This window comes from Neolamprologus brichardi, chromosome 1 (genome assembly GCF_056152115.1).
Source record: "Neolamprologus brichardi isolate AB-2024 chromosome 1, ASM5615211v1, whole genome shotgun sequence".
Taxonomy (NCBI): Eukaryota; Metazoa; Chordata; class Actinopteri; order Cichliformes; family Cichlidae; genus Neolamprologus; species Neolamprologus brichardi.
The window spans coordinates 18,796,706-18,824,655 of NC_142104.1; the positions used below are offsets into that span (position 1 = coordinate 18,796,706).

Sequence of the window (27,950 nt, forward strand, 5' to 3'; positions counted from 1 at the left end):
CAGACTAGAGGAGGGAAGAAGTGATTGGAGAAGAAGTCCTCAGTACACCACAGTGTATTACTTGAAGTTTTACAGCAGTCTGAGCATATTGCAGTATGAATAAGTGATGGATCAGAGTCATCTTATCCAGGCCTTTACCTTATCATCTATAAGCTTTGTCGAAACAAATGTTTTAAGTCTAATATTAAAACTGCAGAGACTCTCTAGAACCTCTAGAAACCTCAAATAATCCTGTAGTCTTAGAGGGTGGTGTGATGTTGGGATAATATGGTACTATGTGGTCGTTAAAATCTGATATGATATGATACGATATAGCTGTGATGAACACAAGCAAGATAACCTATCAGTGAGCGTAAACCATCAGCAATCATAATATCACTTACAAACTGAAGCTACACTGAATGTGATTTTTTTCACAATACCTTGAAACCTTTGCGGGATCTTGGAGTGCAATTTTATATTCTATTATATTTTATTTAGTGTTTATTTATTTTTCAGTTGAGTTTAATTTTGGTTACTATCCACACTGGGTTTTGTTCTTTCGGTTCATTTACTGTCTAAATGCTGAAACTTTGTAAATATAAAGGCAATCCTCTGCACCCCGAAATTTATTTATATTAAATTTTTGAGTATTGTTAATATTATTATTGTTATCATTGTAAGTAGTCGTATTAGTACTAAAAGTATTAATGAAGCCTTTTTATTGTGAAATCTTAGAATCAGCACTCACCGGAAGTATTTGGCGTTACTCCCTGAGCTCACGCTGCCGTTACAACCGACCGCGCGCTGCTCTAGCTAGCAAGCAAGGAAGATGCTAGACAGAAATGGCGGTGACGGCAAGGCGAACAGCATGAAGTGCTGATGCATTACATAGATCAAAACTTTCGACTGGCAGGACACCGTTGGGCAAATGACAATGACGTCGAAATAGACCACCTTTTGTAGCTGTCAGTAGAAACCTACAACACCTTTCCGGGGGATTCTTCATCTCGTCAGCGGAGGACAGAAAACCTCACCGGGAGCATGGCTTCTTACAGCAACCAGGTAGCTAGCTAGCTGGCTATCATTAGCCTCCAAAACAACTCGTGCAGTCTCTTATTTTTGGACTTCAGATCGCTCTTTGATTCTGCACCATTTTGACCAAAGCTAACGCCACACAATAATTTAATTTTGGTCAGTTGTGTGTTGTTATTTTAAACATTTGGCCTGTCGTGTCATTGAACTGCTGAAGTACTAAAAAGTGCTTGCTAATGCCCCCCCTAAGCCTCATTGGAATACCACCAGCATGGTAACGTGAGCTAACAGGCCCCAGGTCCTTCCATTCAATTGAACCAGCAGTACTTTCCGTTGCAGTTCTTGGGGCGATGACAACCGCTTTTAATTAAACGACACGAAAACTTGCTCAAACAAATGTTCGTGATACTTCGAAGTTATAGTCCACAAATGTCATGTAATATTTCTTAGAGAAAAGTGACCGAAAACTGCTGCGTGTATGCATGGCCCACCTGCTCAGTGCTGCCACAGGCCTGCTGCCATATCTTATTTTTATAACTACCAGTAAGTTATTGGTTTTCTCGGGGTAGTCAGAAAGCATAATAACGGTCTAGTGGAATATTTTGCATGCGATCACTTGGCGTTTATAAGTGTTTCTGGAGCGGTATAACGTTTTCGTGCTGCTCGTTTAGCTTCCAGTATGCTAACTGTTTTGCACAGGTGGTGTGCTTAGACTTTGCGGTCTGTCCGCTAGCTAGTTAGCTAAATACACATTCGACAGTGTGGGCCTTCGTTGATAGCGAAGAGTTACTTGATATGGAAACAATGAGGATCAGGGTTGAGCTTGCACCCTGCTTACAGAGCCACCGTCCACGTGACTGAGCTTGGATTGGAGGTAACCTAACAAGTTTGGTGTTATTTCTGGAAAAGCTAGCTGTCATGTTGGAAGGCCCATTTTGAGGTCTAGTTTTACATGAAGAAACACGCCAGGTCTCTAGTCTACTAGTAAGAGACTCAATTAAAGTTTAATTAGAGAAGAAAAAGCTCATATAGTAAAAAATTAATCAGAAATGGAGTCAAGTGAAGTGTTCAGTTCTAACTTTTTTTTAGGAAACGGAACCTGGCTAACCACTGTAGTAAGGGAAATCTGCTGTACTAAAGTAATTCTGCATGCTTTCAACTTTCTTCCTGGCTTCCAAATTGAGCGTTTCTATTGGTTCACTCTTTATTAAAGTGAAAGTTTCAGGGGAAGACCGGCTGAACATCTTTTTTTCCCCCTTTTAATTTACATGTCAATATTTGGTGAAATTAATTTTCATAACTGAACTGACTGATACAGAGTTGCATAGTATTTTTTGGTTTTTGTTAGTATGAATAGCATAGAGTGAATAGTAATGCATGGAAGCTTTCACAAACACTCTAAATTAGTGTTTTCCAGACTGTGCTCCACAGCAACGGTAACCCAGCAGATCTGGAGCATCATCAACTATTTCATTGGGTCTGCTTTCCTCTGTTTGTCACCACTTTTACTCTGTTACAAAACCCCTCATTTTAATAGCCATCCCTTTGTAAAGTAGTCACAGAAGGCAGGCGACTGAAAGGTTTGCTGTTGATTTATTCGGTGAAATTGCTGAGTGAAAATACTAACACTGGGGCTAAAATTGGTCGATAAACAGGTGAGGCAGTAAAAGACATATGAGCACCAGAAGGGACATTAGTCTTCTGAGTAGAAGTTTAGCAAACAGGTAATTCTGGATATGCTTATCAATTCTTCTGCACTGGGAGATAAAGGCAGATAGTGTTCTGCTTGTGGTAAGTCATCTTGTTAATGCATAATCTACCAAATGTGACACTTCAAATTAACATACCATTATTGCTCCTTTATTTTAGCTTATTAGTAAAGTTGAACTAGTTTGAAAACTAGTTAAAGGATTTCAGTGATTATATTTTATTTTTTGGGGTGGGGAGGTAATTTTATTTGGGATTGTAATGGTTTTTGGTTTAGTTTAATGACCTCTAAGACAGTTAAAGTAAGACCACTGCTGTGCCTTAATTAAAAAAAGAGAAGACATTTAAATTACATGAATATTTAAACCTTTTATTCCGATAGTCCTGTTATGATAGTCTGTCAAAAAAGTGTATTTTACCACTGTCAATGTAGACATCTGAGTCAAGGTTTTCTAAATTTGTCTTGACCACAAAAAGCCTTACATCTCTGCTGAAATGCCATCATTAACCTTAAGCTGTGGTTCAGGGGTATAGGCACGGTAGCATTTATTGCTTGTGTAAGTACAACGTGTTATAACACCATAAAGATCTTTACACAGTGATGGCTATTTTTCATTTCTGAACACGGGAGCTGTATTTTATTTATCTCATCTCCTTGTATCAGCAAGGCTGTGTAACCAATGGCCTTCCCTTTAGATCTTACTCATCGACTGTTAGAGATTAAAAAAAGCTGTATAGAAGTTTAAGTATAAACCACTTCAGCTTTGTTACTGAGGGATTCTAGTAGTTTGATCCCTGTTTTGAAATTAGCATGTGTCCCATTACAGATGTGAAAACTGAAAACACAAAAAAATCCATGATTGGGAAAAAGGAAATTGTAAATTAATCCAATTTAAAGAAAAACAAAAAGAAAATGCCAGCTCTGATTAGTTATCAGAGTAACTTTACTTTTATCAACAACTATTGGCCGATCTACATGATTATGTGACATAGTGATAGCAGAGGGCCATTTATCAGCAAATTATTTAGTCCACTGTTATTAGTTCAATTGAGACTAAAGATTAGAAACTCTTCTCAATGTGACACATTAAAAATGTAGCAGCATCAAACTTTAAACATCCTAAAAATGAATGTAAAAATAAATCTGCACCTTAAAAACATTTTTCACTCAGTGAGTTTAGCTGCCATTAATCTGGAACCTGTCCTTGGGATGATTAATATCGGGGGCCCACAGGATGAAATTGTTCTTCTAGTATCATTGTTTCATCTTCCAATGGGAATCAGAATGTTCAAATAAGTCCTCATATTAATTAAAAGTGAATATGTGCCTGTGTTATGGCTTAGTCTGCTGTATCAGAAAATTGAAAGTGTTCGCACATTTATGAGCAGTTGCTTTTGACTGAGAGCAGACTAAATGGAAATGATTGTAACGCCGTTATTTGTCCCAATTTTTAATAATTTTTTTAATGGTTTGTAATTGTTGCCACCCTTTTACTACATCACACTACCAGGCATGCACAGGCATGCACGTCAAACTCATTGAAAAACTAGTCTGACCTTATTTGTACTGGCACTGCAACATTTTTATGTTCAGCCAAGTTGTCCATTAATAACTCCGCAGATCAGTTTAGGTAAACAAGCCTGTGCTTAGAATAAAACAGATTGTTTGCGCAACATCAGTTTTAGAATTTTCGTAGTACATATCTGTATATTTCACAGCACTGATATCGTTTTAAATTTAAATTTGTGAACCACACTATCGCTAATAGTCAGTCACCAATAGTGAAACTCACTAAAGTCTATAAATCACCTTATCTTTCTAGTCTTATTCTTACTTATGACTACTTATTCTTCTTACTTCTTATTCTTGGCTCTTTCTTGTTTGTGTGATGTCGTCATTAAATTGTGCTAAAATCATACAGATGGCTAATTTGTTGTAATCCGCAGTCCAAACGATCAGCAAGGGAAGCTTAGTGTGGTACGTGTGGCATGCCTGCAGAAAGGAGCAAAGGGACATTCTTTCTGTTGTGATTGTATTAGCCATCCTGAGGCCGCTGGATCATGGCTGGCTGTTTGTCGCTTGTAGTGCCATTTCAGCAATGTGGGCCCTCGCGTGGGGCCTCGTTTGCAAAAAGTTATATATGCTTGAACTGCAGTTTCTTTTCTCTGTGACTACCCTTTCACGTTCCACTGTTTATTGCACCGAAAAGATTAACAGCATGGCTAGTGAGTCCATTTTACCTTTAAGTTGCGCAAGTGGGCCCTTCGGTGGCTCAGTGTTTTTTTGTTGTTTTTTTTTGTCCTCTCAAGGAATAACGTACAATTATAGTTGATGTCGTGGTGATTCTGTGGAGAATGAATTAATAACACTGTAAGCAACATCAGAAAACAGCAGTGTAGTAAAAACATGACAAATAATGTTGGTCTTTATACAGTCCGCCTAAACGTCATCATCAGAAGGTGCATGACGAAGCGCTGCGGGAAGATTTCTAAGCCTTCTAATTTATTTTGCCTGCATCCACTACACATAATATGAACCCCTACTACCATAGACCTGGCTTCATTTGAAGGTGGTTGTAGTGTGTGCAATGAGTTATATTGCAGTTTGATTGTTTTTGGCTAATCTAATAAAATGAGTTAACTTTGAAGTCTTAATTTCAAGTTCATATATGCAGCTTTCCATAAGTGCTGGTCTGCTGGCTGAGCAGCTGACTACTCATTTAAAGTCTAGCTGGTTGCTTTATTAAAATTTCAAAATAGTAAACTTCTAACAGTTTTAATTTTGCAATGCATATACATTTTTTGATACCTGAAATATCAACTTCAAAAACAATTCGAAGATGATCATAGATTTTATGTTAGTGCCACCTCCTTGTGTCCTGTGTGTGTGTGCGCTTCACTGATGAATGTTTAATGGCATGTAGTGTCTTGAACTGATGGAACCTACCTCACTACAAGTGTTAATTTGGTAAACACAGGTGACACAAATTGTTGATTATAACCAGGTCTGTCGGTTAGTCTGAGAGGTAGGGATGGGAATCAAGAACCAGTTTTTGTAGAAAACTGGTTCCCAGTAGTCAATTTCCTTGAAATTGTTAGTCTGCTTGCCTATCAATAGTGCTTATCCATTCTTGCACTCGCACTACAATCGGCTGATTTCAGTTTGTGTGTTAGAGATGGAAAATAGCAATGGTAGTGACTTTCAAAATGGAGCCGGTGAAAATGGAATGACAATTGATAAATGAATCGAATGATAAGTGATATTGATAACGGAATCGGAATGGCTAAATTCTCATCAGTTCAGCCGTCAGTGATGGATTCTTTCCTCTGCTCTGTTTCACCATGTCTTTGCGTGTCAAAGCAGAAGCAACTAACTCAGCTACACTAATAAGTAAAGTGAGGATACCATTATATAAGGGGAGTGGGTGGTATAGGTGGAAAAGTAGGTAAAATATATGTTTAATTCAAATCCCAGTAATCTTGTGTCACCTCAAAGCAGGCACATGTGTTAAAAGCAGTCCGTGAAGTTACATCAGAGGCCTGCTTTGGCTTGTTTTAAGTACAACAATGCTTTTTATGATGCCTAACGGTTAACAAAAAGCATTCTTTTGAATGCTTTGTGTTAACCTTTAACAAACTGACAAACCTACTTCACCTAGATAAAACAGGTCTAGATTCAGAGCTGTTTGTGCTCATGGTTTATGTATAACACTGCATGACTCATCAGTTTGCACAGGTTAGCATTGTAAATTGAATGGGTGATGAAGGACTGCTGTATGTGTCCTAATACCTAGATTTTGAAATGACGGCACCTTATGATTGCATTCCAGTTATGAGGTTGAATGACCTGTCTACAGTGAACACTGCTTAAAAATTTTCCCCATGATTTTATATTTTATACTAATGAATAATCTGAAAGTTCTTGATTGTTTTTAACTTTTTTATTTTATTTTATAGTGTGTTTTATTCCATTGTCTTTCCTTTTCAGTTAATGGTTGTATTAATTTTGTTCCCACAGTACATCTTTGGGGAATTCAGCCCTGATGAGATCAATCAGTTTTTTGTGACTCCACGATGTTATGTTGAGGTAAGCAGATTGGTCCAGAAAAAGCAGTAGTGGTCATTATTCCATTAATAAGTCATTATTAAATTAAAGAGAAAGAATTACATTTATTTTTTGAGTAGTCGTGTTGGCCTCGTCAGGATATCCTCTCAATGGAAACAGTAAGGTTTCTGGAGAAATATAATTCAAATAAATTTGCTTATCAGCCCTAATAGTCAAAAATCAGGGCCTCAGGATTACTGAAATTGACCATTGAGCCAAAATGCATATATCTGGTAAACGGTAATTCTACACTTGACAATGGTCTTAAGATATCAGTCATGTCTATTTTAAGTATTACTTTTGTGGTTACCTGCTGGGTCTTTATCACAACTTATATTTTCTCTCTCTTCGCAGCTTCCTCCGTTCAATGACAAAGTCCAGTGTGTCACTCAGTCTTCTGGTATGTACTTTTTACATAAGCTAATTTCCTACATTTTTATTTAATTATTCAAAATACATCAAAATACTCTAAAGTAGACATGGGCTGACTGTTCTCCTGCTCTTAGTTGGCATCAAGTTGTTTTTCAGAGCAGGACTAAATGTATGGCTGAAGCCCAGGTATAGCTGATCTGGCTTGCCTTGCAGGAAGATGCTTTTCCTGTCATTTTTTTAATTTTTATTTTATATACATTTGTGCAATATTGTTTGAAACGGTTTATAAATTCCACTAAATCTTGACCCTCCCCACCACCACCTTTTTTTTTCTTTTTCTTTTTCTTTTTTTTTTTTGCCCACCAAAATCAAAAATGTTAGAGCAGCCACCTTTCTTTCAAATAGTACCTATATGCACATGACAATTGCCTTACCTTGATTTGTATTGATTATTTAGGATCTTACTGCACTCCTGCTGTACCTTTTATTATGGAGTCTATGGGACTGCAGGTTTGCGGTGAGTTGAGGAGTCTGATACCCTCTTGTACGTTTGCTGTAAAACTGAAAATCCAGGTTTCAAAAACTGGTGGCTTTCTAAACTTTTTGCCTGTATTCTTTCTCTTGCCTGTTGGTAAAACCTATAAAGCTTTGCATGCTTAAGGTACTGCGAAGTATCTTATCTTTTCTTGCATATAATACATTTTCACTACTGTAGGTCTCCGTTAAAATAAAATTGAATTGCATTTTAATGACTTACCAATCACGGCTTATTTACTAAGGGCATAGAGATGATTTTATGCGGTTGCTAACATGTGTGTACATGTTTATCCTTAAATTGAGGTTTCACTGCTGAATGCATTTTACAGTAATGAAGTGCAATTTCAGTAACACTAACACTAACAGATTCCTCTCATCTCAGTAGAGGGAGTACCTTGTGTTTCAGTGCCCTCTTACCTTGTGCAGGGGATCAGAGATTACATTTGGTTGGCCAATCAGCTGTGTCATGATGACTTGGATGATTTTTTTTCTTTCATATTTGCACTTGCTAATGTTTCACCTTTGCACTTTGCACCTCTCACTGCATAATAACTTACAGTTCCAACTGCTGTGTGACACATTTTGTCCAAAAATTAACTTAAAAAAAACTGATGTATTTGTTTTACGTTGTTCTGTATTGCTGAAGTTTCCAACACTTAAAAATGCTGTTAAAAATATTCAGGAAGTAAGGATTATTGATGCGTGTCTGCAGTCAGTTAAGCCAGACTTCCTTTCTATTGACTACCGTATTGTATTCCTTTGTAATCTTTTTTAAAGTGATTTTAGACACTTGTTAAATCGCATGTCATTGCCTAAATAAAAAAACAAACAAACAAAAACATTTTAATTAAATCTTCAAGAATGATTGAGAAAAATGGTATCTCAAATTGTCAGCAAAATAAGCTTTGCTTATAATAAACCATTAGTCAAAACTATTGATTGTCAACTTGACATTGAATGTTTTTTTGTAACAGTTTAACTTGAATAGTTTTAACAGAATATTGATAACATCTGGCCACTGACCACACTGGATTGTGCCAAAAATGTTTTTTATTTATTTATTTTTAGTTTATTGGGTTTTTTTGCCCTTCAAATCAGAATCATAAGTAAGTGAAAGAAGTTTTATCCCTAAGACTATACTGTCCTTCCCAGACCCAATTTTAAGTGTTGAATCACCCCACTTCTGGAATTTATGTGAGACCAGAAGGAATTTGGTTTGGATTGGACAGCAGTAGTTGTCAAAAATAGGTCTAGAAGAATTTCTTCCTTTTTGTTGGTATCTTTGATCCTGTCAGAGCTCCCACGACCCCCTTGAGTAACAGTTTGCTTGTTCCGGAAAAATGTGACGTTTTGCAGCAAAGTCAGATACCACAGCCTGGTTTTAATATGTAGGAATTAATCTAAACAGTGCTCTGTATTTCTAATTGACTGAAATATTATCTGCAGGAGAAGACTATCAGCACATTGAGTTTGGTGTTGACGAGGTGATGGATTCCAAGGCTGTTGGGGGCAACGATCCTTTATACAAGGTGTCGAGTACCCTAAACCCACAGGCTCCTGAGTTCATCCTGGGCTGCCAGCCGGCCCAGAAAGCTCAACAGACGGCTTCTCCAGCAGCTGATGTCCCTGACGGGGCACACTTCAACTCACTGGACGGACCTGACTCGGAGGCCTCAGCCCTGGACAATCACCAGCCGTGCCCGGACATGGATGGACTCCCTGGCAACCTGGGACAGAGAGAGCGAAAGAAAAAGAAAAAACGACCGCCTGGGTACTACAATTACCTGGAGCCGTCAACTGGCAGCAACAGCAGCAGCACCAGTACAGCGGATGGGACACCTGTGACAGCACTGGTGAACGGACATGCACTCAGTGGCCCACACCACAGTACTGAGGATGTGGACAGTAAGGCATTGTCAGGGGCTGAACTTTCCACCCCGGGACCCGCCTCCACAGCAACACCAACAGCTGCTGTGGCAGCAGCCAAGTGTGCCCCCACATCCACTGCCAATCAGAGGACTAGTGATAGCCCTGATGACTCTTCTTTGGACTTAGCAAGTGGAGCTGCCTCTTTATCAGATGGCAACAATGCAACTTCCCCCTGTTCATCGTCCTCTCAAAGCAGAGGGATGACAGAGGGACCAAGGACTGCAGATCAGCAGCCAGATCATTTGGCTCCACAGAGTCCTGAACTTTCAGATACTCCACATAGCCCCCTCTCCAAATCACCTCTTCCTACTTCAGCTGCTGTCATCTCTGTCATCACTTCCATTACGACTACTGAACTAGAGGGAGGAGAGATGGCAGACAATGGGGTGGCAAATGGGCTAGCAGAGTCTACCACTCCTGTCAGTGCAGATGGACACAAAGAGGACATTGAGAGTGGGGACCAGGTTCAGCAGGTCATCCCAGAGTCAGCTGCCCAGTCAGTAGTGACAGAGCAGGCACATTCGCCTGCCACTCCAGCTGCACCTACTGCTAATCTTCCGAAATCCTGGGCTAGCCTCTTTCACAATTCCAAGCCTCTACCTGGTGGCCCTCAGGCATTTGTGGAGGTAAAGAATGTTGTGGAAGCAGTATCTCCCTCTGTCGCTGTGCCAGAGCAGCCTGAGAAAGTTGGGGAAGTAAAAGAAGGCCCTGTCCATGTATCTGAGGATCCTATGGCCCCTAAACTTGCAGGTATTTTATAAAGAAGCTGATAATTTACCTTCTAAAAACATTCCACCATTACTACTTTTTAATTTGGTGTAAGTTTATAACTTATTTTTTTGCCAAAGGTATGTTCCGTGAAATTCAATCCATTCCACTTGGTGGCAGTGTTGAGGTGATTGTACTGTTCATACTTGCATATCTAACAGAATAAGCTTTTAAAATTGGGATCACTGGAAAGAGTAGGGTATATTTTAAAAAAAGAGATACATTTTTGCAGCTCATTATACTGATGGTATGGTAAGTTTGAGACGCACAGATTTCTCACTGACAGCTTGCTTTAAATAGAAGTTAAGGGACTGTTGCATTCATTTTCAAGAAATGACCACTAGATGGTGGTGCTACATGCAGGATGGCTATCAGATTTTATTTATTGTTTAAATCATTCCAGTTATTCCTATCAGAGCTGCAGTACGGGTATAAATGATCAACTGCAAGGAGCTGAGATGTGACACCTCATGAATACTTTGTTTTTTTACTTAAGGAAATGAGATAATGATTCAAGATGAGTCACAGCCTCAGATTTCACACAGTGAAACAGCATCTTGAAACGTGTTATTGATCAGAACAGTCTAGAAAAACAGTTTCCCATATGGAGAAGGTTTTTAAAATTTGATTTTACAAGCTGATAGACAGAATGAAAAATGCAAAATATTGTGTTGTTTCTTGTCCCCAAATCGTATTCAGTGTTTTGCTCTTAACAGTGGTGTGCTAATTGTTTTCTGGGGAGATGAACCTAATTACACTACATTTTGTGGTTGTTGTCTCAGAAGGTTACGGGAACTTACCAGGCTTAATTAGTTTGTCCTCTCTGACACTGGTTTGAGGTAGAATTTAAACACAATCCTGTGAAAGTTCACATATTCAACACACCGTCTCTCTTCTAAGGTACCCATCAGATATTATGCGTACCTTCAGATAACTTTCTCATTTCGCGTAGCGTGACAGCGATCAATCTTTGCCATTTTTTAGGGAGTAGTTATTCTAGAAGTGTGCAGAAGTACACACAATGCAAGTATGGCACAACATAGCAAAGAAGGTAGGCTATAATTATTAATGCATTTACTGTAAGATGGAAATGTATACTCGCTGTTGAGTAGCGGGCATGTTGGTTCCTAAGCACGTTAATTTAAATGTGTTTATTTGATGGTGTTTAGTCTTGAACTTAAACAACCAGCCTAGCTTGAAATACACCGGTTTGGAGCCACAGGCTAGCTGTTTGTATATATAAAAGTGATTGATTGAAATAGACCAAAAAGAAAAAATAATCTATCAATGTATATATATTCTTTAGCACTGCAGCAAACTACCTTTTTTTTTTCTGCGTTTTCTTTATATGCAAGTTTCTTGGATACTTCACGCTTGTGTGCATATCACTGTTCAAAAGTAGTTAGAGGTTGGTAAAATAAGAAATGTAGACCATAATCAGACATGAAACGGTGTCCATTTCTACACTGTAAATATGTATATATTGAAAAAAAATATAATACCCATAGGTCAGTCTGTGACTGACATGATAAATGAGATGCGATTAACTGACATTTAGTTTTAATTGTGGTAACTTAAAAGTGAGCTCAGTGGTTCGACTTGTTATGAAAATGGAGATAATGCCAATTTGTAAAGAAGTAACAATGATTGTACTTATGATTTATTTGTTCTGTCTAAATGTGCATTTGCCTTTGTTCCTTTAGTCTCAGCCAAATTGATGGTTTGTTTGTTCTTATTTGTGTGAAACTATGAAACTATTCCCACGTTACCATGGAAGCTGTCTTTTTGAATGACGGTCTTCCTTCCTAGGCGTGGTACAGCAAGACCTTGGTCTTATTCATTCAGTCTCTTATGCTGTTGCCATTTGAGGCAGGAATAGACGAAGAAACAATTGTTTTGATTTATCACTATGACACATACTTTTTTCGTTGTCACAGCTCTGCGAAGCTACCTGTTTAAGAATATTTTGTTTTCTTTGAATCCCCAGAACTTATTGAGAATGTGAAGTTGATACATAAACCAGTGTCTTTGCAGCCGAGAGGACTGATCAACAAGGGAAACTGGTGCTATATCAACGCTGTATCCTTTTCATGCTTCATATTTTATTGTTCCTTTGATTTTAACTACTTGGTTGTTAGTTTCTTGATGTTACATTGTTATTAAGCCAAATGGCCCAAGTCTCAGGGCATGTGTGCCACTGTAAAAGTATTACTTGGTTGTGACGTTGTTTCAGAACCTTTATAGGGCCTGCTCGTTTGATGGCATTTAGATTGCTAACAACTCAGTTATTTTGAGGTATATCTGGTTCATTTGATATCTTAACATCAGTCGCGTGTAAATGTGATAAGATATTGCTGACAACAATGCTGTGATTTTTGGTGTCTGTTTCGTTGTTTAGTGTTGGGTTTTTTCTCTCAAACTGGTGGAAAATTTGAGACTTTTCCCACGTGTATTTTAACTAATTGAATGCAAAAGACATCTCAATTTTTAGACTTTTAAAGACCACCGGGGCTATTTCCTCAGTTTAAAACTTAATCACACATTTGCATCAAATGCAGATATCTTTAAGTAGCTTGTCATAATAGCTTTCCTACACATCATTTTTCACCTTGACTCTGAACACCCAGACTCTACAGGCCTTGATTGCCTGCCCTCCCATGTATCACCTGATGAAGTCCATTCCTCTGCACAATGAAACGCAGAGACCATGCACCTCCACACCCATGATAGACAACTTGTAAGTAGCATTTCTATAAGTTTATATCTCTTTATTAAAAAGCATCAGCCATAGAGACATCTCAGTTGTTTGTGTCTCTCAGTGTAAGACTGGTGAACGAGTTCAACAATATGCCCGTGCCATCTAAAGCCAAACAGCAGGGTAAGATATTAACACAGCATGCCCAAAGATATTTGCGTCATTTCCTGTTGGCGTCACTGGTGATTTACGATTCCTAACTGTGTTTACAGCTGTTGGAGATAAGGTCACAAAAGACATCCGACCTGGTGCACCTTTTGAACCAACTTACATTTACAAACTCCTCACTCTCATCAAATCAAGTCTTTCTGAGAAGGTAAACCATGGTGTCAGCTTTATATAAACACTGCAAATCAGCATGTAAGGGTGTGTTTTTTTTTTTTTTTATTTTAATTAAAAGTTTAAATGTACTTCTTGTGGGACAGACAGTGCCCACGGGAGGTTTTGTTGTGTTTAAGAAACATTTCAGCAGGACATAACTTGTTTGCTATTTAACATTCAACCTGCTGATTCAAGTCTGAATCGGTTTTAATTAAGAAAAGAACTGATGCACTGAAGGAGATGGTTATCTTCGATATTTAATGAGGCTTCCTTTCATCCTGCCTCTTACTGTGTGCATGCTTTCTTTCTGTTTACCTCAGTGAATGAGTTTGCTTTTTTTTAATGTCTGCAAGATTTTTATTTGACTTTAGGCATTCTTTGAAGAGTTAATGTGGCTGATGTCCTTATGCTTTAATCTCAGGGTCGACAAGAGGACGCGGAGGAGTATCTTGGGTTCACGCTCAATGGATTGCATGAGGAGATGCTAGCATTGAAGAAACTAATCTCGCCTCAGGAAGAGAGTAAGTAACTTGTCTATGAATAGCATATGCCAGGTTAAGTCTAAGTATGCTTTGCCCTTTTTTGCGTATGTTATCTTTAGAGTAACTTCCCTAGTGTTGGCCTAAATTAATTATAAATAGAAACAAAAAGCTAGTATTGCAGCATATTAAATCATTTCCCTCTTTTCCTTTTTCTATTTTTTTATTGTAAGCTGAAATCATTTTAATTGACTTTTGCCAAAATGGAAAAATGGCTCAGAGGGGAAACTTCACATCCAGCTTGGTCTGGGCAGAGCTGCTGCTACTGAGAGAGCCTGAAGTTCCTGAGTGAAGCTGTCGACATATTCTCATGCCTTCATCATTAGACCAAACATTATAATAATTCTGATAACTTTACAACCAAAGGCCAAAGGACTGCTAGCTAAGCTTTGACATGGAAATTGTTCCAGAGTTTACAGTAAACCCTTTTGTCTGTTTTTACAAAACGCAGCCAAACCGCAGGCTTATTTAATGTGTTGTTAGTTTGCTGGCAGCCACCCATATGCAGGTATTGTGGAGCTCTTCCCATCACAGAATGACTTAATGACTGTTGATATAGCACTTTTATTTATTTTTATTTTGAAAGTGGCACTGGCAATTGTCCAGCAAATGAGAATCTACTCAAATGAGAGCCAATCATTCCAAAACCTATAACCCTGTAGTTCAGAATGGAAGATATTTGTACGTATCCCAGTTAAGACGGCTCAGTTTTAGAAGAGATTTTGCTTTCAGGCACTTTAAAGATCAAATAGCTGTTCTTCAGAGTGGTTTACATTTATTTATGTTTTTTTAACAGAAGCTCCCACACCTAATGGACCAGAGTCCGAGCCAGGTGTGGAGGAGGATGGTGCTGATAAGGAGGAGGAAGGTAGTGAGGATGAGTGGGAGCAAGTGGGTCCCCGAAACAAGACTTCGATCACTCGCCAAGCTGACTTTGTCCGCACACCCATAACTGATATCTTTGGTGGACACATCAGGTACATGTCAGATTGCTGTGAAACCCTCTGTATAGGAAGAAGTTCTGATTAAACTTAATAATGTTGCATTGTCTTGCTTCCTGTTATACACCAATCAAAAATTTGTATCGGCTCCATCTGCGAGTCCTCAGCTGGTTACTGGGTTAAAGATTTTGACCTCGTTTCATGGCGACATCACAAATTAGTCATCCACCCTCAGTTTTTTCCAGCACGCACCACAGCACTTCAGAATGACAGCCCATGTGGGTCAGTGCGGTCAAACGTCTCGACAGCATGACGTGGGGCAACCATCCACAAACAAAGGTCTTAACTTTCAGACAAATTGCAAAGTTAAGAATCTGCGGCTGTTGCCCGACTAAATAATATGTTCTGCGAGGTTCTGGTCTGGCACGGTGATGGTGTACACTGGTTGCACAGTGTTTTAAATGTCCTTAAGGATTTTTTTCTCCGAAATGGTTGTGAGAGAAACGGAATATAGGCATGTGTTTACAGAGTGGTGGGTATGCCCACAGAGCTTGGCTATAACCCATCTACTTCTTTTAAACCGCTGTTCAGAGAAATTGGTTTGACTTGGGGAATTACAGCAGTAATCATTAGAAGATTATCATCTTTCTTGAATTTAAAAGTTTAATTAAATGACTTGCATGATTATAGTGAAAGCTGTAAACTGCAAAACAAACTGATGCCCTCTGAGTAGTTTTAACAGGGATTTCAGAAAGTGGTTAGAAAGTGCATTGTAATGTATTTGAGCTGATTGTGTTATATTGTATGTTTTGACTACTGAGAGGTAATATTATTAAAAATCTTGCTGGTATTGGTTTACAGTTCTAACAACTGGCTGTTTTGCTTCTTTCTTAGATCGGTGGTGTATCAGCAAAACTCTAAAGAGTCGGCCACTCTGCAGCCATTCTTTACCCTGCAGCTGGACATCCAGTCAGACAAGATCCGCACTGTCCAGGAGGCTCTCGAAACCTTGGTGGCTCGAGAGTCAGTCCAGGGCTACACTTCTAAAACCAAGCAAGAGGTATTAGAGAAGTAAACTTTGATGACATGTTTCAGTTCAGATCGGTGTTGCGTTGCAGTTTTGGGATCTCAAATTCCTTTTTTTCCCTTTCTTTTTTTCTTAATGTTATTTCTGACTTTAACAGATCACACAAAATAACGTGATTTTGTGTGGTAATTTATTTTTGGAATTGATGTTTAGATGAAGAGTGATGTTGGGTACAAACTGTAGAACACAACATCACTGATTTCATCACACATATTGTAATCATTGCCTTGGAAAACTTCAGTCAGTGCAACAGTGCTGTGTTAGAACATCAGGCTAGAAGAACTGGTGCAGGAACATCTGCTCCACAGCTGTATAATAAGCATTTTATTTGGGGGGGGGGGGGTAGTAGTATCTTACATTGGTCTTTTTGTCCTGAAATGTTACTTCTAAAAGCCAGAGAATATAAAAACACGAGTTGCTGCTTTGAACGTCTTAGCTGATTTTATTTCCAGCAAAATGTTAAAGCCTTGATTTGTGTTCACTTTTTTTTGACAAGTTTTATTTCTACAGTTAGTTTTGTAACTGTGAAACTGTATTATTTAATGTGCATGGTAAATTCTGTGACTGCTCACTGTTCTTGCTGTTGCTTTCAGATTGAGATAAGCCGAAGGGTTACTCTAGAAGAGCTGCCCCCTGTGCTGGTGCTCCATCTCAAGAGATTTGTTTTTGAAAAGTCTGGAGGCTGCCAGAAACTGACAAAGAATATTGATTACCCCGTTGACTTGGAAATCAGCAAAGGTATGGCTAGATCAACACTCCACTGAGGTGTCAGTGTCATTGCAAGGCCTTTAATTCGATTTACCTACTCTTTACATGTGTCAGTGTTATACTTGGTTCATGAACAGCCCACAGTGCCTTTAAGAGTTGATCCAGATAATTGGTGTGCACCATAACAAAGCAGACTGGCAAAAGTTGAGAAGTGTATATTGTTTTTTTTTTTTCCCAAGCTTTTAGAATTAATGTAAAAAATGTGGTTTTTAAAGTGAAATTGAGTTTATACTGTGCTGTAGTCAAATATGCCACAAGTGAATGTGCTAAAATTGAGCTTACAGCTGCAGTTTATACCATCAAATTATGACATTTCAACAACTTGATTTGACAGAAATTGTGCAAACTCAGATGTGTTTCCAAGTGACTTTTCAGACCTCACTGGTTGTTAATTACAGCAACATCAGCATGATTTTCATTAAAGGCTGTCAATTTTCACATTGCAACAGTAAAACATGGTGCAGAATGTTCTGTGTTTTTTAGTCCTGGTTTAAGCAGTCATTAAAAACATCACGGCCTAATTAGTGGATTTTCTTTCAGATCTTTTGTCCTCTGGAGTGCGAAGCAAAGTTGTGAAAGGCCAAAGAACTTACAGGCTCTTTGCAGGTTTGTGTTTTGTTAATTTGGGCCATATTGTTTTTGTATCTGCTGCATAATGTTGTAATTAAGCTTTATTTTGTAATCTGTTGTCACTCTGGGAGTTAGTAATTCGTTGTGATGCGATTCCACTGACCACAAAATAACAATGCTGCCAAGGGTGAAAAAAAATTGCTGTTCTGTCTTATTGAACCTCAGCTGGTTCTTTCATTTCACGCCAGGAAATTATTTTGGATAGTAAAACAAAAAACACAAACATCACTCAGCTCAAGCAAAAGCCACATTAAACATCCTGTTTTATTTTCAAGTGTTGAGCAATATACAAAATATGAAAAATACACAAACAACTGTCAATAACAAGCTCGAGCTTGGAAGGGTTTGAGTTCTGCTTTATCCGTAATATGTCAGAGAAATAGATTTAGTGATTAGGATATCAAGAACATACAGTCATGTTAAAAAAATTAAAAGGTTATATTGGGGAACAAAGTCATCTTCCTTAGCAGGTTTTAAAATTAGGTAAATACAGCCTCAACAACATCATTTCACACAGTGTCATTTTTTTAGTTAATTAAAGCCAAGCCAAAAATGCAGGCGTGAAGCTTAAATACATCTTTACCACTCTCAAAGGAATTAAGGGTAAATAGCAGCCAGGTGCAACTGATCATCGGCAACACCCCAGTAAAAGCAGACATTTTGGCAGTTTGCTGGTCTGCAGCATTCAGGCGCATGTTTGCAAAATACCACAATCTTGGGAGTGGGTGTTCCAACGAATTCACCCCAAGGCCCGGCCGTGTAATTCTCAGAAACTGCAGGTTACCCAAGAGTTAAATCATTTGTAGTTAGCATGTTAAAACTGAACAAGTATGACTGGTTTGTAAGGTTTGCCAACAGAACGCCTCTTCTTTCTATAAAGAGCGTGGCAGAACAGCTTAGGTTTGCAAAGTTGCATCTGAACAAACCACAACACTTCTGGAACAATGTCCTTTGGACAGATGAGACCAAATTAGAGATGTTTGACCACAATGCACGGCACCACGTCACTGAGTCGACCAAGAACTGATACAGATTCCTGTGCCTTCCAAAATGTTAGGTCATCTGACAACCAGAGGACTCCTAGATTAGGCGATGCAACGGGATAATGTTCCCAACCACAGCAGCAAATCTACAATAATGACTGAAAAATAAGAGAATTGGGGTGTTTTAGTGTTCCAGTCAAAGAACAAGCCTGAACCCCTTTGAAATGTTGTGTGATGTGACCTTGAGAGCTGTGCATAAATGAATGCCCGCAAACCTAAATGAACCAAAGCAAACACAATTTCCAACCATGTGAGAGAATGAAGCTGACACATAAAGCTGTTTATGCATTTTTGGTTTATTCTTAAATATATGAGGAGACATTGTAATATGTTTGGTTTTTTTGATGATCCGAGGTTGTACTTTCCTAATTTTCATAGCAGTTCCAAGCTAGATGAGTTCTATTACATCCTGACACTTTGTTTTTGACATGACATGAGATATATATATATATATATATAATATATGCGCTACTAGATATATGTATGCAGATGTACTGTAGGTATAGTGTATTCTTTACGCTACACCAATGTGCTGATCTTTACTGGCTTGCGTTTACTTAAGAATTGCTGGCATTACAGTGCCCAACATTGAAGTCATGGATGAGTAATACCTTAAATAAAATTTTCCACTTTTCTCCAACTTCACCAGTTGTGTATCACCATGGAAACAGTGCGACAGGCGGTCATTACACCACGGATGTCTTCCACATCGGTCTTAACGGCTGGCTGCGCATTGACGACCAGACAGTGAAGGTCATCAACCAGTACCAGGTGGTGAAGCAGACTGCAGAGCGCACCGCCTACCTGCTGTACTACCGTCGCGTCGACCTGCTGTAGACACACACGCACATCCCAACGTACATGCAAGATACCCTGAATATATTCACAAACACACACAGAACATGCATCCTCAATGCACTCGTTGACAGTACATCTACACACGACACAGACACACAAAACTAATGAACAGGAACACTGCCTAACTTGTTCTCTTGCAAGATTTTCCTCTTCTTCCCTCCTGTCCCCGCTTTCCTGAGAACCAGCTTTTCCAACACCTTTTTCGTCTCCTTTTTTTCTTCTCCTTTTCTGAAGAAGAGAGGCAAGCTGCATTCACAAAGATTTCCCTGTGACTGCTCTCTTCTCTGTGCACCACTGCTGTGTTTTAAGTTCCTCTTTTTTTGATTTATTTTTAAAGCAGCAAGGAAGGACTGTTGAATAGGCAGACAGATTGGGGTTGCAGGTTTAGGACCTGAGACTCACCTCTGACTGAGCCCACAGCTCGGCTCAAACAGTGGACTCGCTCATGCAAGAAAAACTATCCACCACGGGCTGCAAATGGACTATCAGTGTTTGCCTTTTTAGTTAAGGGGGAACTGTCGGCCTAGTGAATTTGCAGCAGTTTAAAAGCCTGTTAATTGCCCTCGTGCATTGAAAAGGCCCAGCACCAGCATTATCACAAGTCTCTCCTCCCGAGGCCAGGTTTCTTCTTTGCCACCACCACCACAACCACCACCAACTCCTCCTCCTCCGTTTTGTCACTTTTATGATGCTTTTTAAGTCTACTGGAGCCATCAAAAACATCGGGGGGCGGTAAGTGAGTTGGGAATGGGAACTGAACGTTTTTGTTGTTTTTGAGATCCTTCTTATGTTATTCGGGTTTAGATTTAGGGGGTAAAAGAAAAATATCTACAAAATATTAATGAGCTTTAGAACTTAATAAGCTTCTGTGCACAAAATATAAACTGATTGATTACAATATGACAGTAAAATGCATATTTTACCAATATTTAGATTCAAATGTAAAGGAAAAAAGTCTAAGGTCTAGCTGACTGAATGCCTGTTTGGGTTCTGAAGGAATGTGCCTGTTTTTTTTTTTTGTTTTTTTTTTTTTGTTCTTTTAAGACTCAGTTCTTGCACTGGAGAAGTGGCAGCCAGTTAAGACAGATCCCACTGCAAACCCCACCCTTGTACATTTTCTTCTCCTATCATGATTTTTAATTGTTTGTCTTTTCTTGTGTAAAGGTTCCATCTGTGTACTGGTGGCTTATCAGTGTAGTTTTGAGCCACACCATCTTCCTTAACCCCCAACTCAGCAGAAAGCAGGGGGGCTGCCTTAGGTTCATTGTGTGACGTTTTTCCACTCAGTGTACGAGTCTAACCCTAATCAGGCAGCGACTGCAAGTCTAATGTAAGTGAAGAGTAAAGGGAATGTACCTGACACCTGTGTATTTACTCTTTTGTGGCTCCGTGTCTCCTCACAGTGGAGGGAGGAAAACTGAGTGTTGCGGGGAAGTGGGACAACATCTGCGCTAAGCTCTGCATAAAGACCCCAGGCATGCACATAAAAGGAGCTAGTATTTGCTTTTGTTGAAGATGATTTTATTTTCTTTTGATGATTTCACTTATTGTGATGATTTTTGTTTATGTCACTAAAAAAATGTTAGGTTTATTTCTTTTCTGTTTTCCTTCGTCATTGATCATTTATCGGATGTCCTAATGCTCTTGCTCCCTTCAGAACAATATGCTTGCATTTAAGTTGGTTTGAAAAGAAATTACAGCGGCTAAAGCACAACAAATAAAATTGAACTAGTTCTTTGCTTGAATTTTATTTCAATTTATGTCATGGTGTTTTTTTGTTGGTTTTCTTTTTGTTTTTTTTGTTTGGTTTTTTGCTCAAGGCCCATTTTATTCCAACCACCATTGTCAGTATCTCAGTATTAACACAGCAGCACAAGTATTTTCACATGATTTTATACAATAAGAACTGGGGACATAGGCGAGATAGTGGTTAACCATTTCCCTGCCTCCGATCAAAGAAAAGCTGCAGTGTAATGACATTTATTTTCTTTTATTTTAAGAGCTTTGTGTGAATTTAATAAGTCTCTTGAAACGGGAATCAATGAGAAAGTTGGTTCCTATCTTTAAATTAAAGTTTAGTAACATAGTAACATTTTTCAAAATTACACACTAGATTTAAAGTATTTTAGCATCGTTACGTGGTGAAAATATTGATTAAAGTTCCTTGTAGATTTTCAAATCAGAAGCCTTCCCCACGTGAAACCAAAGGTCAACATTATATATAGGCCCTACAGCCTACCATTCACTTTATATCCTACCATTTTTCATTCAAATTCTCGTTGCCATTTCTCATCACAGTCCGCTGAACGTCACACACAGGGAATGGCATGCTGCTTAGATAGTCAGTACATCCTAAAATCTTTCACCATGGTTCAGTCTTGCCGCTGGCTTCGTAGTCATTTCTGCACACATTGTGACATTGTTGATTTGCGTTCTTTCTTTTCCCTTTTTAAAGAATGTTTGGATGATGGGACTTTGGAACAGATGGCTTATGCTTTCAGTTGTATAGTTTTTATCTCGGTCTCAGATGGCTGGTCAGGAAATGTGCTGGTGAAATGCTTCGATGATGTCTTTCTTTCAGTATGTGCTCCTAACTCTAATGTCTGCTGGGAACTGTTGGGATATTATTGACATAAAAAAAAATCTATACTGTCTTTTAATTTCAAGCCTCCAGCATCTATTTTGTTTATTGTTCAAATAAAGGATTGTGCAAAAAGCAGTTTGCTAATCAAGTGTAGTCTAAAGACTACCTGGCTTCATTATCCACTGAAAACCTTTGCAGCCTCTACTCCGCGGACTGGCTTACAGAAACATGTGCACAATAAACTGAAAAAAACAAACAAACCCAAAATGATCCACAGAGTCTTGGTCTACCACACATCCTTTAATTGGTCTCTTGTTTCTGTATGTCAACATGTACTATGTAGTATTTGTAGTATGTTATATCTCCCCCTCCTGTGGTCTCACTGGCAGCCTCAGTGCTCTTTAAGGCCATGGCTGCTCTCGCCTCCGTTTGGTTTAATGGGAAGCAGACCCATCATTGAAAAATTTGCAGTGTAAGGGTTTTCTGCCCTTTAGTGTTCTTTACTATTTATTCCTTTCTTACTATAGCTCACTCCTCTACTGCAATGTGGCTTTACTCTGAAATTTACAGTGGAGTGTAGTATTTTTCTTGTTAATGTTAGAAGGCTACTTTAAGATCTTCCCTATTATAGCCTAAAAAGAAAATGTCACATTGGAACATCTACAGACAGACCACCTTTAGTAACAAAGAGACTCTCTCAGCCATGTTTCAGGAATGATGTCGTGGTCTGCTCCTACCTATGGTTTTTTGTTTTGTTTTTTTTAAACTAGGGCCTTTTTTTCAATAGCAAGTATTGCACCATTCACTACCAGATCTTAAGTGCAAGAACGCATGGAACTGGTTCAGCACCACATGTTATTTTCTGTAATGTGAGAATATTGTTGGGCCAAGGTGACGGAAGCAACAGGAACGAGTGATTATTCTGAGTCTCTTTAGGCAACAAAGTCAAACCACATGTAGTGGAGCAGTTGAGTTTTACCACACAAACAACTAAACTGTTAACTACAGCGAGGCACATGTTTTGGTAGACAGAAGAACCATTTAAACACTTCAAGCTGCAAACACTACAGGACACGTGGTACTGTTCCTTTCAGCTGCTCCCTTTTAAGGGTTATCACAGCAGATCATCTGCCTCCATCCTTCACTACAACCATGAACCTTATCTTAAGTCTTCCTCTTTAACTGCTGCCTGGCAGCTCCATCTTCAACATGCTTAGTTCAATATATCTCCACTCTGCACACACCAAGACCAACTTAACCTTGCTTTTCTTTGTCCCTAAATATCTCATCTTGAGCTGTCCCTCTGATGTACTCATTTCTAATCTGGTCTGTCTTCATTTCAGCCACCTTCAGCTTGGCCTCCCTCTGAACTGTATGTCATAGCAGGTCCTTTGTAAGTCTCCCCATTCTCTCTTGCCATCTTTCTGTCACAAGTCACCCTTGACACTTTTCTCCACCTGCTGCACAATACCTGTACTGCTTTCCTCACCTCTCTGCCCTTTGGTTCGGATAGTTGACCCCGGGTATGTAAACTCATCCGCTTTCACTCCCTCTACTCTTTGCACCATCACTGTTAAACCTAATCTTAGCATGTACACCACCACCATACACATTCCTACCTCTACATTGAACCCTTCTGTCACTGCTACTGCACACCTTACCACGGTCTGTTTCTTGTACGTGCACCACCGTTGCATACTCTGTCACTCCTGACTTCCTCATGCAGCACCACAGTTCCTCTCTTGGCACCATATCACATGCTTTCTTTAGATCCAGAGAGATGGTGCAACTCCTGAACCACCTCTATGCTTCTGCATTAATGCTCTCAAAGCAAGCATTACATCTGTAGTGCTCTTTCTCAGCATAAAGCCATAATGCTGCTTGCTTGTCACCTCTTCTTAATGTTCTATGTCCTATGTTCAACAACTCTTTCCTGTCTTCATGTTATAACTCAAACACTGTAGTTACTAAAGCCCTGCACATCACTCTTGTTCTTGAAAATTGATTCCACTAAAGGTCTTGCCTCGGGTGTCAGGTCACGTTCCAAGATTGTATTAAATATTATGGTAAAAAACAGTACTCTGCCCTTTCTCCTTTTTTTAATGGCTCTTTTTCCACTTTGGATTGATCATATAGCATACATCTTTAACTACATAAAAAAAGCCTTTAATCTATTTTGATTCTTATATACACTGTGGTAAAACAGTTCAAATCCACCTCTAAACCTCCTGGCGTTGCTTCCCTTCCACCTGGTCTCCTGCTCACAGTATATCTATCTTCCAGTCACAGTTCATCTTAAAGTCCCCACTCTCACCTCCACACTCCTGCCTTTCCTTCTTTCTAGCTGCCTCTGAATACACCTTCCGCCTCTCCTCTATTGACTTTGGCGAACAATAGCACAGTTTTGAGTGGCACCCTGTTGGCTAACAGCACTGGGTTATTAAACAAGGCCCAGACCGATCACATTTTTGATGATTCCCGTGTTTGATTTGGCAAGGATTTGATGCTAGATGCCCTCCCTGATGCAACCCTTCCCATTTACCCGGAGCAGCACTAAGAGTATACTGGCTTGTGGCCCCCTGTGGCTGGGTTTATATAAAAGTTAACAAGGATCATAATAATACATTTTAAGGTCCAGCTGCCATTTCTCAAATGCCTTGGGTGCAAGCTGCAATTTGCAATGCAAGATTAGTTTCTTACTGTTCAGAATGTGCACTTAAGGATATCCATGACTTCAAAATGTAAGAACACAATGCTCTGTGACTCCATTATTAAAAGCCCCGCCGAGAGTCACACTGGGCTCTTCAAGGAGACTCTGAAATTTTCCCTTTAATATTTACCTCGAGACTGTCGCTTATCTGCTTTTCTGATATTATTAAATCTGTTGTCAAGAATCAAAAATCTCTTTAAAAGCTCCAAATTGGCCAGTTTGTATTTCCTGATAGACTCTCACAGATCAGTTTGTTAGTTAGCTGCACGTGTAGAATCAGCCAATAATATGACAGCAGCTCACTGGATTTAGACATCTAGAAAAGGTCAAGATGACCTACTGAAGTTCAGTGGATTTATGTCTCTGCATTAAATCAATGCCATAGATTGTAACTGCAAACCCTTCTAAAACCCTGTACTATAAGCTATGCTATAACCTTATGTGTGCCTCCATCCAGTTGGTGGTTGGTTTCCTGTCTTGTATTAACATTTCAGGCTAGTTGTGATGGTGTCATAGCGTGGCACAGTTTGGCTCCTTCAGTATCAACTGAGCATCATTCTGATACCATACCCAATCTGAGTATGCTGGCCCTAGTGCATCCATCTTTTGATGCCTACTTCCAGCAGGATACCGTGCCATATAACAAAGCTCGAATCATGGTAAATGGTAAATGGCCTGTATTTGTATATTGCTTTACTAGTCCCTAAGGACCCCAAAGCGCTATAGGCTTTGGGGTCTAATATGCTTTGTGATGTGGTGGAATGGGAGATTGACATCATGTCATATGTCATATGAATTGATACCACAAAGAAGAAATGCAGTTCTGGAGGCAGAAAAGACTACAACCTGGTAGTCGCAAAGTGTAACTAATGAACTGCCAAGTGAGTGTATAGTACACATTTGGGACACAGGTAAAAACAACACTGTGCTTCTGCCCTTACTCGAATGTTTATTTGAAATTTAGTAACCTTGAACGAGGTACGTGGCATCCTTCAATAAAGATGTTACAAACCTCTAAAGCTTCAGTAAAAAGGCATCTCCGCACCTAATTCCTGCGTTAGTGCTTACAGTTTACTAATCTTTCCCTCAGTACTTGTGATTTTATGCATTTCCTGTTCCATTACAATCCACCCACTGGCTAGTTTTTATAATCGGCCCCGTGTACCATATGGTTTCTTCATTCACTCTCCCCCAGTTTTTCCTCCTCTTTTAGTGCTTCGTGTTTAGAGGTTCACTTGCTCTCAGTTCCCTTCTCAGGAAGGTAAACAACATGGCAACCAGAGTTTCAAGGATGTCTGTCCAAACAAACTGTCCTGTGACAGTTGTATGTCATGGATGGTTGTTCCTCCTTGACCTTTACAAAAAGGAAACTTGTTTTCCACCTGCTAATGCTTATATACTACCCAAGTAAACAAGAAGGGGATGTTTGAGTTGTGCAATCCTTCTGTTGTCTTCAACTGAGACTAATGCAGAGTTGAGAGTTTCCAGTTTCCATTTGGCCCGGAATGAATAATATATATCAAGGTTAATGGACCCGTGTAATGAATAATATTTCTGAGAAGTAAGTTATTGTACCTCAACATCTGTAACAAGTCATCAAGGATGGGTTATCTATATCATTACTCTGTCAACAAGTGTCTACAGCACACAACAGAGATAAATCCCAAAGGAGTCCCGCTGAGTAAATGTAAAACAGAAAAGTACAAATCTGTTAAGCCATTAGGTTTATCTGAAGTATCTGTACATAAAGAGTTCAAGGAGAGTGACGGTGGCACCATAAAGACAAAAGAAGGGGAGCAGTTTTAAAACAATCTGAAATATACAAAGCTCTTGTCCTAAATATTTTAGCCATTAATGTATTCAATGCCTCTGCTCGGCAACGGCACACAAAACAAGTGTTACAAAGCCAGATGGCATTATCCTTCATCCTATCACACGGGCATACAGCTGTGTTATCACTCGAATGTATCAGAGATCACACAACCAGAAACTGCTCATCCTCATCTGCTGAGATAAGTACATGTGACACACTTGCCTGTTCTTAGATAATCAGAAATCTGGATACTATTAAATGTTACCTCACGTTTACACCGATTGTGATCAAAACCACAATAAGAGTCAAATCCGGAATACCAACGATGATAACATCATGCAACATGATCGAATATTCACGCTTATTCCCGGCACATGGATGGATTTATGTTTGACTAATCAGTCTGTAACGATTAGTCAGCAAGGTCAAGAACTGAATGAGGTCAGAGCTATTGTGTCATTTTACTGACCTTATTTGCTCGATGCAGCTTGTATTTATATAATTCTATTTTATAGTTTCTTAAAAAATGAATAAATGTATTTATTTTCAAAATCTGGATCACAAATCTCTCGAAACAAGATTTTCCTCATTGAAAACTGGTCTGACGTCCTGTGTAAATATGTAACGTCTCTTACATTTTGTCAGAGAATACTTTATTAGTAATGAAGCTCATCAAGCATGAGCATCACTAAAAGCATCTCTGCAGGGTATGATGGCCAGACTTCCTGTTAAACATGTATTTAAGAAAACAAAAGAAAGCAATAATAATAAGAAGTTCAGAGCCCGTGCTGGCAGAGACCCTGTGGGAAGAGAATTTGTCTGGGGATTTAGTTTGCTGGCATGCCCTCTGAGTGCCGCGCTCTTGTACGTATCTGGGATATTTCAGAATAAAAATCAAGTATACGATGGAATAAAATCGAAACTATTTGGGTCATAACACAGCTAGAACACTGCAGGGTCAGTAAGGCGATATGGCAGCGTCATTCCATGAAGCCGCTTTTCAGGGCAGACGATTCGTGTTTTCTCATGCAAGCTCACAAAGTCTCCTTCTTTCCTCTTCATTCTCATCCAAATGACGCAAATTATAGGAAGTGCTTTTTACAGATAAAACCTTTTTAAAAGCTCTACCCTTTGATGTGGCTGCAATTCAGATGAAGCTGATATGTTTCCTACAATTGGCCTTCAGGCCTCCAACTGATCTGGCTGAGATGGTTTTACATGTTCATGTTAAACTGACAATCCAAGACGATGCCATTCAGATTTTACAATCACAAGAAATTACAGATCCTAAATGGGTTGTAAATAATTTATTTTTAAATTATGAGTCCCCACATGTAATTGCAAGTCAGGATGTAGGATGGCATTCATACTTGCACTTGATAGCCATTGTTAGTTATAAACAGTTTGACCTAAAATAGTGTTTTTTCACCAACAAGGTGATTTCCAGATACATGTTAGCTGAAAATCTG

At 39.1% G+C, this 27,950-nt stretch overlaps 1 protein-coding gene across 2 annotated transcripts; it reads left to right on the forward strand.

Annotated features, from left to right (window-relative positions):
* Positions 1-768: 768 nt before the first annotated feature.
* On the forward strand, positions 769-22,111 carry usp10 (ubiquitin specific peptidase 10). 2 transcript variants are annotated; one of them, XM_006780115.3, is made up of 15 exons: positions 769-1,044; positions 6,740-6,808; positions 7,181-7,226; positions 7,656-7,715; positions 9,182-10,414; positions 12,420-12,511; positions 13,060-13,169; positions 13,252-13,310; positions 13,400-13,503; positions 13,930-14,029; positions 14,844-15,024; positions 15,883-16,048; positions 16,669-16,813; positions 17,384-17,449; positions 19,166-22,111. In XM_006780115.3, exons 1-15 carry the CDS (start codon positions 1,024-1,026, stop codon positions 19,351-19,353), a joined length of 2,640 nt encoding a protein of 879 aa, XP_006780178.1. In that variant the 5' UTR covers positions 769-1,023; the 3' UTR covers positions 19,354-22,111. The 2 variants fall into 2 exon arrangements, with proteins under 2 accessions (XP_006780178.1, XP_006780179.1); XM_006780116.3 differs by lacking the exon at positions 7,656-7,715.
* Positions 22,112-27,950: the final 5,839 nt, after the last annotated feature.